This window comes from Hemitrygon akajei, chromosome 4 (genome assembly GCF_048418815.1).
Source record: "Hemitrygon akajei chromosome 4, sHemAka1.3, whole genome shotgun sequence".
Lineage (NCBI taxonomy): Eukaryota > Metazoa > Chordata > Chondrichthyes > Myliobatiformes > Dasyatidae > Hemitrygon > Hemitrygon akajei.
In genome coordinates, this window is record NC_133127.1 from 8,827,714 (window position 1) to 8,846,429 (window position 18,716).

Genomic DNA, 18,716 nt, shown 5'->3' on the forward strand with positions numbered 1-18,716 from the left:
GACAATGGGTGTAGGATGAGGGCAAAGGAAATCTAATTCAATAGATTATAGAGCACAGGACCAACCATTTTCCCCATCCAATGTTGTATTGATGCCAATTTATACTAACCATCCTGTGTGTTCCAGACAGAATAACATTTTGGCACAGACTAGATGGGCTGAAGGGCCAGTTGCTGTGCTGTGCTGCTTTCTGATTCTGGAATGAGCATTACATCAGTGCTGTGCTGATGTGGGATCTCTCTGAGCAAGCAGCTGAGGAAAGCGAAATGACACTGGAACAACACCCAGCCACAAAGTGAGGGAGGAACTCGGCAGGTCATGAAGCACCTATGGAGAGGAATATAATTTTCTTTCTGCAGAAAGGAAATTATATTCCTCACGAGACAAGATAGGACAAAGTCATCTTGGTTTCCTTAAGGGAAAATCTTGCCTGATGAACCTGTTGGAATTCTTTGAGGCGATTACAAGTCGGATAGATAAAGGGGATGCAGTGGATGTTGTATATTTGGACTTTCAGAAGGCCTTTGGCAAGGTGTCACACATGAGGCTGCTTACCAAGTTAAGAGCACATGGTATTACAGGAAAGTTACTAACATGGTTAGGGCATTGGCTGATTGGTAGAAGGCAGTGAGTGGGAATAAAAGGATCCTTTTCTGTTTGGCTGCCAGTGACTAGTGGTGTTCCACAGGGGTTGGTATTGTGACCACTACTTTTTGTGCTGTATATCAATGATTTAGATGATGGAATAGATGGCTTTGTTGCCAAGTTTGCAGATGATATGAAGATTGGTGGAACAGCAGGTAGTGTTGAGGAAACAGGTAGGATGCAGAAGGACTTAGACAGATTCGGAGATGGGCAAGAGAGTGGCAAATGAAATAAAATGTTGGAAAATGCATGGTCATGCACTTTGGTAGGAGAAATAAATGTGCAGACTATTTTCGAAATGGGGAGAAAATCCAAAAATCTGAGATGCAGAGGGACTTGGGAATCCTCGTGCAGAACACCGGAAATGTTATCTTACAGGTTGATTCGGTGGTGAGGAAGGTAAGTGCCATGTTGGCATTCATTTCAAGAGGTCTAGAATACAAGAGCAGGGATGTGATGCTGAGGCTTTATAAGGCACTGGTGAGGCCTCACCTTGAGTATTGTGAACAGTTCTGGGTTGCTCATCTAAGAAAAGATGTGCTGGCATTGGAGAGGATTCAGAGTAAGTTCTCAGGGATGATTCCAGGAATGAAAGGGTTACCATACAAGGAACATTTGATGGCTCTGGGTCTGTACTCACTGGAATTTAGATGATGAGGGGGAATTTCATTGAAATCTTTTCAATGTTAAAAGGCCTAGGCAGAGTAGATGTGGAAAGGGTGTTTCCTAAGAACGTAAAACACAGAACATAGAGATCTACAGCACATGACAGGCCCTTTGGCCCACAATGTTGTGCTGACCATGTAATGTACCCTAGAGCAGAAAATACACTGCAGGTGCTGGGGTCAAAGCAACACACACGACACGCTGGAGGAACTCAGCAGGTCGGGCAGCATCCGTGGAAACGAGCAGTCAACATTTCGGGCCGAGACCCTTCGTCAGGAGACCCTACTCTAGAGGCTGCCTAGGATTTCCCTACTGCAAAACCCTCTATTTTTCTAGGCTCCATGTTGAATCCACTTCTACCACAGCTGCCGTCAGCCCATTCCAAGCACCCAGCACTCTCTGTGTGAAAAATTTATCTCTGTACCTACTTCCAAGCACCTTAAAACTATGCCCCCTCATGTTAGCCACTCCAGCCCTGGGAAAAATATGAACTATACCTTTCATCATCTTGTACACCTCTCATCCTCCATTGCTCCGAGGAGAAAAGGCCAAATACACTCAACCTATTTTCATAAGGCACACCCTCCAATCCAGTCAACACCCTTGTAAATCTCCTCTGCACTCTCTCGATAGAATCCACATCCTTCCTGTAGTGAGATGACCAGAACTGAGCACAGTACTCCAAATGGGGTCTGACCAAGGTCTTGTATAGCTGTAACATTACCTCATGGCTCTTGAACTCAATCCCACAGTTGGTGAAGGCCAGCACACCATACACCTTCTTAACAACACTGTCAACCTGTGCAGCAGCTTTGAGTGTCCTATCGACACAGACCCCAAGATCTCTCTGATCCTCCACACTGCCAAGAGACTTACCATTTATATTATATTCTGTCTTCAAATTGAACCTACCAAAATGAACCACTTCACACTTATCTGGGATGAAGTCCATCTGCCACTTCTCAGCTCAGTTCTGCATCATATTGATGTCCCGTTGTAATTTCTGACAACCCTTCAGACTATCCACAACACCCCCAACTTTTGTATCATCAGCAAACTTACTAACCTACCCTTCTACTTCTTCATCCAGGTCATTTATAAAACTCACAAAGAGGACGGGTCCCAGAACAGATCCCTGCAGAACACCACTGGTCATTGAGAATAGTGGAGCAGTCTAGGAGAAGAGGACACAGCCTCAGGATAGAAGGGTGTCCATTTAAAAAACAGGGATGCAGAGAAATTTCTTTAGCCAGAAGGTGGTAAATTTGTGGAATTTGTTACCACAGGCAGCTGTGGAGGCCAGGTCGTTGGGTATTTAAGGCAGAGATTGATAGGTTCTTGGTAGGACATGGCATCAAAGATTCTGGGGAGAAGGCCGGGGAGTGGGGCTGAGGAGCAGAAAAAAGGATCAACCATGATTGAATGGTGGAGCAGACTTGATGGGCCAAATGGCCTCATTCTGCTCCCATGTCTTATGGAATGACCAGTCAACATTTTGGGCTGATGGCGGAGAAACACAACTGGACAGGGAGCATGTACGGAGGGGAATGAGAAAGTTTTGTGTGTGTTTGTGTCTGCTGATCTAGATTTTCAGTTTCTGCAGTGTCTCTTATGTCTCAGAAATGGAACTGGTATCTGAGGTGTAAAGAATCAGGCCAGTGTTGATTGTTGTACAGTGTAGTAGTGAGGTGGTAGGCTGAGAATTCAAAATCCAATTCCAAACTATTCTGTAAAAAAATTGTTAATAAGGAAGCTTTTTTTTAAATTTAAGGTATTGGAAGTCTTTTTAACGATTAGAAAATCAATGGTACCACCACTGTTGTTGGCTGAATCAAAGGTGATGAATTGGCTTAAAGGAGGGAGATTGGAAATCTGGTTGAGTGGCACCATTTGATCAGAAACTTGACCCAACAGATGACTGAATTAGCACAATCATTTTCAGAATCAAGACACACCATAAGAGGGCAACTGGCATTGGGAAAACATGGTTCGTTCCAACATTAATTGAATAGGAGCAAGAAGAAGAATGTCAGAGGGAAACTTCACCCAAAAAGAGTGTCACTGACTGAGGAATGACGGGAGAAATGGAACATCACAAACGGTGGATCGGGTGTACTTGGGTGATTGCTCTCTCCCTCCCCCCCACCCCCCGATGGTGGGTGAGAGTTTCCTGCTGATTCTCGAGTCGGAGAAACTTGGAATAAAAACAAGGCAGACTGCAACAGTGAGTGATTTTGTAAGTCTCCTCTCTTGCTGTGGAAAAGAGATGATACCTCTCTGTCCTTAGTTAGGAATAGCGAGAATTGTCAGGTGGACAATCAATTTTTGTTGGACTGCAGGTCACGGTCTCTCTTTAGGGGCTTTTGCTGGGTGGGTGGTGGGTGCTGATGCGCTTTGCTGAAATGATGGGGGAGGAATGATACTTTGCTGCTGCTTGTGTGTGGGAGGGGAAAGAGGGGGCTAGGGCTTCTAACATTTTATTGTCATTCATCAGGGTTCTCTCCTGTTTTTGTGAATTTCTGCAAGAGCAAGAATTTCAGGTTGTACACTGTATATATTCACTGATATTAAATGGAACCATTGAACGACTGAAAATGTTAACCACAGTGTAAATTGGAATAGTTTTTTTTTGTAAATTAGAAACCCTTTAGGGTCCCAACAACCCTCCTTCACAGTTTCACCTTCTCTTTCTATCAGTCTATTCCTGCTTGACCTGAGCTTCCTTCCCACTCTAACTTTGGGATAACGCTTCGAAGTTCAAAGTAAATTTATTATCAATGGGCAAAATCCCTAATTGTGCTCCTATATCGATGGTCTAATGATGATTCAGGGCCATCATCCCCTGACTACAGTGTTAAGTACAGGAGATGGGGTGGTATGTTGAAGTGGTATAAGACATGGGTGAGGCCTAATTTGGAGTATTGTGTGCAGTTTTGGTCACCTACCTACAGGAAAGATGTAAATAAGGATGAAAGAGTACAGAGAAAATTTACTAGTATGTTGCCGGGTCTGGATGACCAAAGTAATATGTAAAGTTTGAATAGGTTAGGACTTTATTACTTGGAACGTAGAAAATTGAGAGATTTGAATGTGGTATACAAAATTATGAGAGGTGTAAATTGAGTAAATGCAAGTAGACCTTTTTCCACTGAAGTTGGGTGGGTCTACAACCAGAGTTCATGGGTTAAGGGTGAAAGGTGGGAAGTTTAAGGGGAACATGAGGGAAACTTCTTCTCTCAGACGGTTGTGAGAGTGTAGAACGAGCTGTCAGCGCAAGTGGTGCATGCGAGCTTGACTTCAGTGTTTGAAAGAAGATTGGATAGGTAAATGGATGGGAGAGGTAGTGCAGGTGCAGGACGATGAGAGTAGACAGCTTTAATGGTTCGGCACAGACTGGATGTTTCTGTGCTGTACTTCTCTATGACTCTATGACTAGTTTTACCTTGCCTCCTTGCATGGTCGTTTTATCTCCTGCTCCATTTCTCTTTGACGAGGAGATGTCTGAGTCATTCTCTTTCTTTCACATTCTGTCATTTTTCATATTTGATTCTGAGAAGCATAGACAGGGTACTTAAGAAGGGATAAGGTAAGCTTGTCTATATTAGTCGAGTCGATATCTTAATTAGATATTAAGAAAGAGGATGTGCTGGAGCTTTTGGAAAGCATCAAGTTGGATAAGTCACCGGGATCGGATAAGATGTACCCCAGGCTACTGTGGGAGGCGAGGGAGGAGATTGCTGAGCCTCTGGCGATGATCTTTGCATCATCAATGGGGATGGGAAAGGTTCCGGAGAATTGGAGGGTTGTGGATGTTATTCCCTCATTCAAGAAAGGGGTGTAGAGATAGCCCAGGAAATGATAGACCAGTGAGTCTTACTTCAGTGGTTGGTAACTTGATGGAGAAGATCCTGAGAGGCAGGATTCATGAACATTTGTAGAGGCATAATATGATTAGTAATAGTCAGCATGGCTTTGTCAAAGGCAGGTCATGCCTTAAGAGCCTGATTGAATTTTTTGAGGATGTGATTAAACACATTGATGAAGGTAGAACAGGAGATGTAGTGTATATGGATTCCAGCAAGGCATTTGATAAGGCACCTCATGCAAGACTTATTGAGAAAGTAAGGAGGCATGGGTTCTAAGGGGACCTTGCTGTGTAGATCCAGAACTGGCTTGCCCACAAAAGGCAGAGTGTTTATAGACAAGTCATATTTATCATGGTCAGTAACCAGTGGAGTGCCTCAGGGATCTGTTCTGGGACCCTTACTCTTCGTGATTTTTATAAATGACCTGGATGAGCAAGTGGAGGGATGGGCTAGCAAATTTGCTGATGACACAAAGGTTAGAGATGTTGTGGATAGTGTGGAGGGCTGTCAGAGGTTACAGTGGGACATTGATAGGATGCAAAACTGGGCTGAGAAGTGGCAGATAGAGTTCAACCCAGATAAGTGTGAGGTGGTTCATTTTGGTAGGTCAAATATGATGGCAGAATATAGTATTAATGGTAAGACTCTTGGCAGTGTGGAGGATCAGAGGGATCTTGGGGTCCGAGTCCATAGGACACTCAAAGCAGCTGTGCAGATAGACTCTGTGGTTAAGAAGGCATATGGTGGACAGTCAGAGGCTTTTTCTTAGCTTCTGAAATAGCTAACACGAGAGGGCACAATTTTAAGGTGCTTGGAAGGAGGTACAGAGGAGATGTCAGGTGTAAGTCTTTTTATGCAAAGAGGGGTGAGTGTGTGGAATGGGCTGTTGGCGACGGTGGTGGAGGCGGTTACGATAATAGGCTTTTAAGAGACTCCTGAATATGTACATGGAGCTTAGAAAATGAGAGGGCTATGGGTAACCCTAGGTAATTTCTAAGGTAAGGACATGTTTGGCACAGCTTTGTGGGCCGATGGGCCTGTATTGTGCTGTAGGTTTTCTATGTTTCTTTGAGTCACTGAGTTCAAAAGTGAGGAAGTTATATTGCAGTTAGGCTGAATTTGGAGTATCGCGTACAGTTCTGGTGGCCCCATTTTAGGAAGGATGTTGAGGCTCTGGAGAGGGTGCAGAGGTTTCAAAGTTCAAAATAAATTTATTATCAAAACACAGATATGTCACCATATACTACCCTGAGATTTGTTTTCTTGAAAGTATACACTGACAAATGACCAATGTGCAAAGACAACAAACTGCAAATACAAAAGAAAAAACAATAAATATCGAGAACATGAGAGTCCAGGATCCTGCCTGGATTAGAAGGCATATGCTGTAATGAGATGTTGGATAAACCTGGGTTGTTTTCTCTGGAGCAGTGGGAGCTGAGGGGAGATCAGATAGAGGTTTATAAGATTAAGAGAGGCATAGACAGAGTGGAGAGTATTTTTTTCTCTCAGGGTTGAAATGTCTAATACCAGAGGGCATGCATTTAAGGAGAGAGAGGTAATTTCAAAGGAGATGTGAGGGGCAAGTTTTTTATGCACAGACAGTGGAGGATGCCCGGAATGTGCAGCCTAGGGTGGCGGTAGAGATGAGAACGTTAGGGACTTCTAAGAGACAATTTGATTGACACATAAATGTGAGGGAAATGGATAGTGGGTAGGCAGAAGTGGTAGTTAGGAGGCCCATTTGATTATTAATCTAATTGGATCGGTACAACTTTGTGGGACAAAAGGCCTGTTCCAATGTTATACTGTTCTCTGTTCTATGTTCCATAAAAGCCCTTCACCACTGTAAATAATTCTGGCTGCAGGAAGTGTTCTCCATTCCCTTGTCTGGGACTGCATCCTTCTATGTGTGAACAGATGACTTACGAGTCAGCCTGTGAGTCTGTGTTGTAAATTGGCAAGTGGCTTGTTCAGGGGGTGAAGTGCACCAGTGCAACATGACATTTCGCTGAGGGGTATTTTCGTGGGCGAGCTACGTTTACGTTATCGCCTCTAATTCACTTCCTTGTGCTAAACAAACAGCCGAGCTGCAGGTTGAGGTGTTTATTAGCACAAGTTGAAGCTGTTTGAAGCAGAGAACATACCGGGGACAGCTAAATTTATCACTGTCATGGCAGATTTCAGTAAGTTTATGTTTAAAGAGGGAATTAAAAATCATCAAATATGTTTTGGTAGGAGCAAATTCACTCCAACCAATGTCCAAAGAGACATGGAAATACATGTATGTGCAATATTAAAAAGGTATCAGAGATAATTACTGTATACATTTAATTAAATACAGGCCATATACCAAGTACAAGTGAATCAGAATTATGCTATAGGTTTCTGAAGTCCTGGTTAGACCACATTGACGGTACAATCAATGCACATAAAATGCTGAAGGAACTCAGCAGGTCAGGCTGGTCTATGGAAATGAATAAACAGCCAATGTTTTGGGCCAAGACCCTTCATCAGGATTGGAAAGGAAGTGCCAATTTGCCAGAAAAGAAGGTGGGGGCAGGGGAAGGAGGACAAGCTGGAAGAAGCCAGGTGGTTGAATTGAGAAGCTGGCAGAAGTTTGGCAGAAAAGGTGAAGGGTTGGAGGAGAAGGAATCTGATGGGAGAGGAGAGCAGACCATAAGAGTAGGGGTAGGAGGAGAGGCACTGGGGGGAGACGATAGGCAGGAGAGGAGAAGAGATAAGAGGCCAGAGTGGGGAATTGACGAAGGAAGGGGGAGGTGGGAAAAATTACTGGATGTCGGAGAAATCGATGTTTATGCCATCAGGTTGGAGGCTACTTTGATGGAATATTAAAGGTCGATTCTGCAACCTGAGAGTGGCTTCATCGTGACAAAAGTGGAGGCCATGAGTCAACATGTCAGAATGGGAGTGGGATAGGAATTAAAATGGCTTTTCGCAGATGGAGCAGAGGTGCTTGACAAAGTGGCCCCCCAATCCATGTCGGGTCTCACCAATGTACAGGAGGCCACGTCAGGAGCACCAAAAACCTCAGCAAATTTGCAGAAGTGTTGCCTCACCTGGGAGGACTGTTTGGGGCCCTGAATGGAGATGCTGTACAATATGCAGTTTTGGGCAGCATGGTTTAAGAACGATAGCTTCCTCTGGGTGTTGCAGCATCCTGCCACGTTCCAAAGTCATACAGGTTAGGGTTAGTAAGCTGTGGGTGGGCGTGCTACACTGGTGCTGGAACTGTGGTGACAGCCCATTCTGCAACGTGCTGGTTGTTTAAGCATTTCACTGCATGATTCAATGCACACGTGATAAATAGACTTGAATTTTGAATATTGGCTTTGGAGAGATTGTAGCATGGATTTACCCAGATAATGACTAACTTCAAAGGGCTAAATTGTAAGATGCAATAGCACAAACTGGAATTTCATTTGTCAGAACTTGAAAGGAGTGATTTGTTAAGATTTCAAAGTGTTAAGTCCGATTGACAGAACACAAAGCCACACTGCACAGGAACAGGCCCTTCAGCCCATGATGTTGTGCTGAATTATTTACACACCTAACTAAACCCTTTATATAATATCTATATCCTTCCATTACTTGCACATTCATGTGCCTATCCAAGAACCTCTTAAACACCACCCTTGGCAGCTCATTCCAGGCACCCACCACCCTCTGTGTAAAAAACAACTTGCCCAACACATCGCCTTTAAACTTTCCCCCTTCACTTTCAATACATGCCCTCTTGCAAAAGATATTTTGACCCTGGGAAAAAAGATACCACTTATCCACTTTATCTCAGCCTCTTGTAATCTTATAAACCTTTATCAATCTCTTTCTATATACAAAAGCCCATAAGACAGGAGCAAAATGTGTTGTTTTCCAGCAGCAATACAGGATATACCATAAAATATAATAAGAAATATACAGTATGTGTGTACATAAGACCATAAGACATAGGAGCAGAATTCAGCCATTCGACCCTTTGAGTCTGATCCAGCACTGCATGATGGTTGAGTTATTATCTCTCTCAACTCCATTCGCCTGCCTTCTCCCTGTGAGCTTTGATGCCCTTACCAATAAAGAACCTATCAACTTCTGCTTTAAAAATACTCAATAACTTAGCCTCCTCAGCCGCTGTGGCAATTAATTCTGGCTAAAGAAATTCCTCCTCATCTCTGTTCTGAATGGACGAATCTCTATTCTGAGGCTGTACCCTCTGGTCCTAGACTCCCCCACTATAGGAAACATTCTCTCCATGTCCACTCTATTTAGGCCTTTCAATATTCGATAGGTTTCAATGTCATAGAGAGGTACAGGCCCTTCAGTCCATCCAGTTCGTGCTGAGTAGTGAAAAAGAAGAGTAAACTTAGTGAGATACTGTTCATGAGTTCATTGTTCACAGAAGAAGTTCTGCTGTTTTTAATCTCCCCCCACGTTCCTGAAACCCCTTTTCACTGGGCGTCTCTACAGATGCGGCTCATTAGCCCCTTGCTAACCACTACTGGACTCAGTGATGAGAAAACCATGTTTCTCAGGCTCTGTATATCTAGGGTCGATGTGACTTGGGTCCCACCAAACCTGTGAGGTTGGGATATGTCACCCACCGACGGCCCCGATCCATGTGGATACTGTGTAAATACTGTCCCCGTGCAATTAGCCTTTGTCAAGAAGTAACAGATCGTACACTGCATACAATTATAAAGAACATATATTTACAAATGTTAGCTTTATCGAACAGTTAGTAGGAAAAAGAAAAAGAAAAAAGAAAAAGGGCCCATTACAGTTAACCCAGTCTAAATGTGCACATAAGTTGGAGCTCGTCTTGAAGTTGTCTTTAACTCGTGCATTGGACCCACTGTCTGCATGGAAGCACACACCACCTTCCGAATGTCACTCTAAATCCATCTCCAACAATACTACGGGAGCATTGGTCTTCCTCCTTGAAGCCATTCATTTGCACAAAATACCTTGGGCAACAGGGACGGCATCCTCAGACATCTTCCCTCAGCTCCGGCCAAAATGACCTCGATCCACACCAGTGTCCATCACCTAAACCCCTCTGCCCAGCCCTTTAGTTGAACAACATAGCCCCCTAATTTAGCTCAAACACAAACATGCTAAAAGCAGAACGGACTGCTCTTACAGAACTGCTAAAATGAAATACCTACAGCATAGCAGTAAAAATCTGAACCAGGGCATTACATTCCTGTCAACTTTTTCCAGCCGGTCAAGCCAAGAGTACGTGGCACACTCCTATATAGCATTTCCTCTCCCCCCTCACCCCCACTCCCACCACAGATGTTGCTTAACACAGAGTTCCTCTAGTATCCCAAACATGAGAAAATCTGCAGATATTGGAAATCCAGAGCAACCCGCACAGAATACCCGGGGTGGGAGGGGTCTTTGATTAGGCTGGCTGCTTTACTGAGGCAACGAGAAGTGTAGACCAGTGAAAGCTGGTTTCAATGGTGTGCTGAGCCATGTCCACAACCCGATTTGCCGGCATTTGTGCCTTATCGATTCACCTGCTCTTCCAGATGCTTCTCCAATGTTGTCTTCTCCACTTTGTGTTTATGACACTACCCACCTTCTGATTGAAAGAAGTGCTTCCTCAGATCCCCGTTGAACCTTTCACTCGTTACGTGAGCCCTTAGATATTTCTGCCATGCAGACAAGTCTTCTGCTACCTATACTTGTATATATTATACATCTCTGTCGGGATCTTCCCCCTCCAAAGAAAGCAAACCCAACCCATCTTGTTCACCCTCTTAGCTCATCCCGGCAAGTCTCATCTGCACCCTCTCAGTACACTGATTAGAAAGCCAGGCTCTGTTATAGGAGTTAAACTGGACACACTGGAGCCTGTGATAGAACAAAGGACCCTGCAGAAAATCTTGGCAATCCTGGACAATGTTTCTCACCCTCTGCATGCCACCTTGGCTGAACAGAGGAGCACTTTTAGTAATAGATTAAGACAACTGCACTTCTCCAAAGAGTGTTTTATGAGGTCATTAAGCTCTATACTGAGTCATCTATAGACAGGGAAGTGATGATCCCCCCCCTCCTGTTAGACTGTTTGTGGTAACTCATCTTTTATTCTTTCTACTTCTCTTCTAACATTTGTATATCGGTGCACTTGTAATGCTACTGTGACTATGCAATTTCCTTTCGGATCTGTCTATCCATCTATAAAATGGGCTTGACCTCACAATTAATGTCATTGTAATCTTTCACCCTTATTAGACCAGGAGACCATACAACATAGAAGCAGAATTAGGCCATTTGCCCATCGAGTCTTCTCTGCATTCTATCATGGTTGATTTATATCCCTCTCAACCCCATTCTCTGGCCTTCTCACTGTAACCTTTGACGCTCTGATTAATCAAAAACCTATCAACCTCCACTTTAAATATACCCAATGATTTGGCCTCCAAAGCCGTCTGTGGCAATGAATTCCACAGATTCACCACCATCTGGCCAAAAAAATTCCTCTTCGTCTCTGTCCTAAAGGGATGTCCTTCTATTCTGAAAATGCACCCTCTGGTCCTAGACTCCCCCACTATAGGAAACATCCTCTCCATGTCCACTCTATCTGTGCCCTCTGGTCCTAGACTCCCCCACTATAGGAAACATCCTCTCCATGTCCACTCTATCTGTGCCCTCTGGTCCTAGACTCCCCCACTATAGGAAACATCCTCTCCACATCCACTCTATTTAGGCTTTTCAAGGGCCTATTTTCACTAGGCCTATTTTTTTTATCGCTTTCTCTGTAGCTGTTACAGGACAAGAGGGGAGAATGTTTCAGAGCAGCTCCTCTGGGGAAACTATAGCCCACTGATTTTAACAGGAGGGGCTGTGGAAGGAAGAACCGACAGAACCAAAGTGACAGTGTTAACACTTACTTCTCCAGGAACGACATGATAACCGGTGGCAGAACAAGGATGGGGATCGGGAGGACGATACGAGTTAAGGCAGTCTCCATCAGTGCCTGGAGGAAATAGAAGTCAATATCGGCAAACTTGGTGACGGAAGACTCAACCTGACACGACATCATATGGTCTCAGACTCAAGAGATTCTGCAGATACTTGAAATCTGGATCAACACACAAAATGCTAGAGGTACTCAGCAGCAGGAAAATGGACAGTTGACATTTTAGGTCTGGACTAGAAAGATAGAGAGGGACAGCCAGTATAAAAGGTTGAGGCAGGGGTTGGTGAGGGGTGGAGCAAGAATAGTAGGTGATAGATGGACCATGGACCACTCTTTAATTTCCTGCCCCAGTTTTCCCTCTTGGTCTGATCTCACCTCCACTGCTCTGTTGTGGTCTCCAGTGCTCTCTCTATTCTCTCTGCAGCCCAGCCAATGGCTGCCTGGTGGAGGCTGGCCAATGGATGCCTGTCTGTTGATGTGTCTAATCAGCTAACTGTCTGGCTGGCAATAATTTGTGCTGACTGACAGCGCCTGCCATGGTTCCTGCTCCGAGGATCTCCACCTCCTCTGAATATCTAATGTATTGACATTAGTAGATGACAATTTCCTCATCACTAATCAACCTTCCCACATTGCCTCCTCCCCGTCTCCTCTCAAGTACTTTGATTCATTTCAAAGATTCAAATATTAACAGAGTGTATGGGTATACAACCCTGAGATCTGTCTTCCCACAGACAGCCACAAAACCAAGAAACAGCTGCTGCAACACAACATACGCCAGTCAAAGGTATAATTCAGATTTAGAGTTATTTGTCACGTGTACATCAGTGAAATGAGTTGTCTGCATTAACAGCCAACACACTCAAGGACGTGCTGGGGCAGCCCACAGGTGTTGCCACATATTCCGTGCCAACATAGCATGTCCACCATGTTCAACAGAATGTTAAAAGCAACAGAAGCAACACAGAACCCACAACAAGCAACAAAGCAACAACAGCAAAACAAGCCTCTTTCCTCCCTCCCCACATCCACAACCTCCAACGCATATACACAGTCATCTGATCCCAGGACAGGCTGTCTTCAGCGTTCAGCCTGCGGTGGGCTTGCTGATGGACGTTTGGACTGAAGGGCCTGTATCTGTGCTATCTACAATACCATGCAAAGTCTTTGGCATATATACAGTATATAGCTAAGGTGCCTAGGACTTTTATACAGTACTGTATTTGTCAACATGGAGCGGAGTGTGAGTTTGTAAATCTGGTGGGAGCAAAGGATGTTGGGAATGCTGAGGAGGGATGTGTGGACAGGTGGCAGAGAAGGACTGCCAGTGGTGGGGGGTGGCGCAGGTGCAGACACACCCAGCCCTGAGACACGTGGCAAGGTAATTTAGTTCCAAACAATTGGCTTAATGATCATTACAGAACATCTCTCTGGTGCTTCCCACTCCCTCCCCTCTCCTTTCCCTTTTCCCAACCATGATTCCCCTCTCTCTGCCCCCTTCCCACTCTCAGTACACAATAGAAACCCAGATCAGAATCAGGTTTACCATCACTGACATATGTCATAAATTGTTTTTGTGGCAGCAGTACAGTGCAATACATAAAATTACTACAGTACCGTGTATAAGTCTTAGGCTCCCTAGCTATATATATGTGCTTCAGACTTCTGCACAGTACTGTGACTTTATACACAGAAACAGCAATGAATTGTGGAAGATGGCAAACGGAGCTAGTTAAATACGTACATGTCTGGCAGCGATCCTGGAGAACCCAATGGTGTTTCCATGCTCATCCAAGACTGAGATTCCCTCCTCCAGCTCACTGTGCCTCATCAGCACCACATTGCTCACGTTAGCCGCAGCTGCAGGATAACAAGTGTACACAGCACTCAACATCACTATCAGCTAATTGACCTGTAGCCAGTGACTGACTCCACCATTGTGCCAGCAAACTCACAACTTATCCCCTTTCATCCCTTCTCTTCTCCTCCCCATCACCTCCCTCCTTCACTTTCTCCCGTGGTCCATGCTCCGCTCCTATCAGATTCCTTCTTCTTTAGCCCTTTACCTCTTCTACCTATCACCTCCTATCTTCTTACTCCACCCACCCTCCTCCCACACACCTACCTTCTCCCCTCACCTATCGCCTGCCAGCTTGTACTCATTCCCCACCACACCTTCTCATTCTGGCTTCTGCCTCCTTCCTCTCCAGTCTTGGCCCGAAATGTTGACTGTTTGCTCCCCTCCACAGACCTGCAGCGATTTGTGTGTATTGCTCATTACTGTCTGAGTGAATAAGATCCCCTCTGAATCCCTTCGTCCTTACTCTAAATTGGTCTTCTTTAGCTTTATCTACCTGAGATATGGGGATCAGTCTCCTCTAGCCTACAACAGCTATACACGTTCATTGTTTTATATACCTCAGTTGTGTCTCTTTGCAGACACGTGGACTGTGGAGAGAATTAGACCAGATGAAGGGTCTCAACCCACAACAGTGACTACAATGTTCAGTTAGCATATTGACTCTAGTTCTCCCCACTGATGCTACCTGACCCATTGAGACCCTTTAAAATCTTTCCACTCTCATCATAAACCTATGCCCTTTTCTTTTATACGTTGCTGTATATTTCTGTAAGACCATAAGACATAGGAGCAGAATCTGTCCATTGAGTCTGCTCCACCGTTCCATCATAGCTGAATTATTATCCCTCTCAACCCCATTCTCCTGCCTTCTCCCCCGTAACCTTTGTGTCCTGATTAATCAAGAACCTATGAACCTCCATCTTAAATATACTAAAAGACCTGGCCTCCACAGCTGCCTGGCAACGATTTCCACAGATTCACCACCTAAAGAAATTCCTCCTCATCTCTGTTTTAAATGGATTTCTTTCTATTCTGAGACTGATCCGCTATAGGAAACATCTTCTCAATGTCCATTCTAGTGACATTCTAGTCCATTCTATGTTTCTAAAACTGCTCATAAAACCCCAAGAGTGGTCTGATAAATGATTTATAAATCTTCAGTACTACATTCTTGCTTTTATATTCTAGTCATCTTGAAAGGAATGCTGATATGGTATTGGCCTTCCTTACCACTGATTCATCCTGCAAGTTAACCTTCAGGGAATTCTGCACAATGAGTCCCTTTGCATCTTTGAATTTTCTCCCTGCTTAGAAAATAGTCTGTGCCTTTATACCCTCTACCAAAGTCACAACTATACACTTTCCTGCACTATATTCAAACTGTCACTTCCTTGCCCATTCTCCTAATCTGTCTAATCCTTCTGCAGGTCTGTCCCATCAATGAATTGTTCATTGGCTGAGAAACTGAGGGAGCTGAACTTGGTGATTTTTGACATGCTGCCTACATCAGAGAAGCATCGGATGAATCGATGTGTGAAGGCAGTGTGCAGTCTCACAGCGAGTGATCATCTTTGTTGCTTTTTTTTGTGATTGCAGTACCCTGTTTGACATTGTAAATGTGGAACGCTGCTACTGCAATTCACTGATTTATTGGTGGACAGCTGTGTGGCCTTGGTCAGAGTGAGGACGAAGCCTCAAACTGCGGTGTAGTCTGTTTATAGCGACCAGGACAGAGACATCGGAGCCAGCACGCTCCACCGGAGGCAGTGTGGTGCAGGTCAAAGCTAGAGTTAGTGCTGTGTGAGGAAACCGGAGCACCTGGAGGAAACTCCTGCATCCACGGGGAGGACGGACTAACAGTGGAAGCTGGATTAAACTCCGAACTCCGACACCCTGAGCTGTGCTACTGTGATGCCCTTGCAAACAAAACAGAGGGCTAAGTAGGAAGGAAATGTTAGATTGATATTAGAGTAGGTTAACTCCACTCACCTCATCACTGAACTGACTCCACAACTTACAGACTCATTTTCAAGGACTCTACAACTCATGTTCTCAGTGTTAGTTAGTTAGTTAGTTAGTTATTTATCTATCTATCTATCTATCTATCTATCTATCTATTTATTTATTTATTTATTTATTTATTTTATTTGTACAATTAGTCTTAGTTTGCACATTGGTTGTTTGTCAGTCTTTGTGTGTAGTTATTTATGATTCAATTGTGTTTCTTTGTTCTACTCTGAATGCCTGCAAGAAAATAAATCTCAAGGTATTATGCATGGTGACATACGTACTTTGGTAACAAATTTACTTTGAGCATTGAACTTTCTATCTGCGCACCGTAGCCTTTGGGATTCAATACTGAATTCAACAACTTAAGGTAACTTGCTTTTTTTTCCTCTCTCCGCAGATGTTGCTGGATATTTTCACTTTTAATTTGTTCCTTTGTTTTTCCCCGCTGTTTCTAACTGCTGGTAATGGTTACCTTGACAACACTGGTCAGCATCCTATCACAGAAACACTCTCCTTTCAGCTCCTCCCCGTCTCCACAATTTAAGACACATTTGATTTCTCACTTTCCTGGTTCTGAAGAAGGGTCACTGATCTGAATCATTAACTGAGTTTCTCTCCACTATACATCATCTAGTCTTCTGTTTCTGCTGTTTTATTCTAGCAGTCAGACAGGGCTTCTTTTGAACAAAATGCATTTATAAAGGGTAGATTGTTAAATGGATTTACCAAGTGTAGACTGGATTGACAGAGGGTGGACCGGACATACAGAGAGTGGACTGGATTGACAGAGAGTGGACTGGATTGCCAGAGGAGGGTGGACCGGATTGGCAGAGGTGGGACTGGATTGACAGAGAGTGGACCGGATTGACAGAGGGTGGACCAGATTGACAGAGGGTTGACCGGATTGACAGAGGGTGGTGGTCCGGATTTATAAAGGGTAGATTGTTCCTGTTTGATTTGGTTTTATCTATGTTATCACAAAAGAAAGAAAGAGTTGAATTTCCATCAGTAGTATTCTCACAGAAGTGCAGAAGTTTTAAATTGGTTCAAAAGAGAAAGTTGATGCTCACAGAAAAGTGATACGTTAAGAGCAACCTCGGAATGTGAACATTCTCGTATGATGTGGGTAATCATGGTCTTCCATCCAGGACCATGATTGTTCTTGGTAAAGTTTTTTACAGCAGTGGTTTGCCATTGCCTTCTCTGAACAGTGTCTTTACAAGACGGGTGACCCCAGCCATTATCAGAGATTGTCTGCCTGGTGTCAGTGGTCAGATAAGCAGGACTTGTGATCTACACCGGCTGCTCATACAACCATCCACCACCTGCTCCCATGGCTTCACATGACCCTGATCAGGGGGCTAAGGAGGTGCTACACCTTGCCCAAGGGTGACCTGTAGGGGAGCGGAGGGAAGGAGCACCTTATACCTCCTTTGGTAGAGACGTATCTCTACACCGCCTCCCAAAAGTTGAGAGGGGTAAATTTGTTTATTAGTGCTACATACACTCAGTAGTCACTTTATTAGGTACCTCCTGTATCTAATAACGTGGCCACTGAGTGTATGTTCATGGTCTTCTGATGCTGTGCCCCATCCACTTCAAAATTCAAAGAATCTCTTCTGCAGAGCACTGTTGTAACACTTGGTTATTTGAGTTACTGTTGTTTTCCTGTCGGCTTGACCCAGTCTGGCCATTCTCCTCTGACCTCTCTCAATAATATGGCATTCTCATTCACAGAACTGCCACTTTATGGATGTTTAAATTCGAAAGACAATTATGTGTGAAAATCCCAGGAGATCACCATTTTCAGAGATACTCAAACCACCCCATCTGGCACCAACAAATATTCTACAGTCAGGATCACATATCACATTTCTTCCCCATTTTGATGTTTGGTCTGAACAACAACTGAACCTTTTGACCATATCTTCATTGAGTTGGTGTCATATGATTGGTTGATTAGATACTTGCATTAACAAGCAGCTGAGAGGTCACTGAGTGTATACCAAGGTACAGTGAAAAACCTTGTTTTACATGTCATCCATACAAATCCTTTCATCACATCAGTGCACTGAATAATACAAGGGAAAACAATAACAGATCAGAGGTTCATAAACACAAGAGATTCTGCAGACGCTGGAAATCCAGGTAAAATATACAAAATGCTGGAGGAACTCATTAAGTCAGGCAGCATTTATGGAGAGGAATGAAGAGTCGACGTTTCGGGCTGAGACCCTTAATGAGTCCTGATTATCCAGCCTTCTCCCATTAGTCTTTGTCACCCTGACTGATCAAGAACCCATCAACCTTTGCTTTAAATATACTCAATGACTTGGCCTCCATAATCATCTATGGTAATGAATACCACAGATTGTCACCCTCTGGCTAAAGAAATTCCTCCTTATCTTGGTGCTAAATGGATGTTCCTCTATTCTGAAGCTGTGCCCTCTGGAACTAGACTCCCCCACTATTGGAAACATCCTCAGCATGTTCATTGTATTGAGGTCTTTCAATTATCAGTAGGTTTCAATGAGATTCTCTCTCATTCTTCTAAAGGTCCAGAACTATGAAATGCTCCTCATATATTAACCCTTTAATTTCCGGGATCATTCTCATGAATCTCCTCTAAACCCTTTTCTTTGATAAGGGGCCCAAAACTGCTCACAATACTCCAAATGCATTCTGACAAATGTCTTATAAAGCCTTAACATCACATCCTTGC

General features: G+C 44.0%; 1 protein-coding gene across 4 annotated transcripts in view; it reads right to left on the reverse strand.

Moving 5' to 3' along the window:
- Window positions 1-18,716, reverse strand: part of LOC140726113 (sideroflexin-5-like) — a 263,726-nt gene that overhangs the window by 114,606 nt on the left and 130,404 nt on the right. For 2 of the 4 annotated variants that reach the window (XM_073042065.1, XM_073042066.1), the window contains exons 11-12: window positions 13,868-13,983; window positions 12,095-12,180 (exon numbers count right to left, since the gene is read on the reverse strand). In XM_073042065.1, the coding sequence (XP_072898166.1) occupies window positions 12,095-12,180; window positions 13,868-13,983 (202 nt within the window). The remainder of the gene's footprint in view (window positions 1-12,094; window positions 12,181-13,867; window positions 13,984-18,716) is intronic. The other 2 variants (XR_012098576.1, XR_012098577.1) reach the window with 1 other exon arrangement.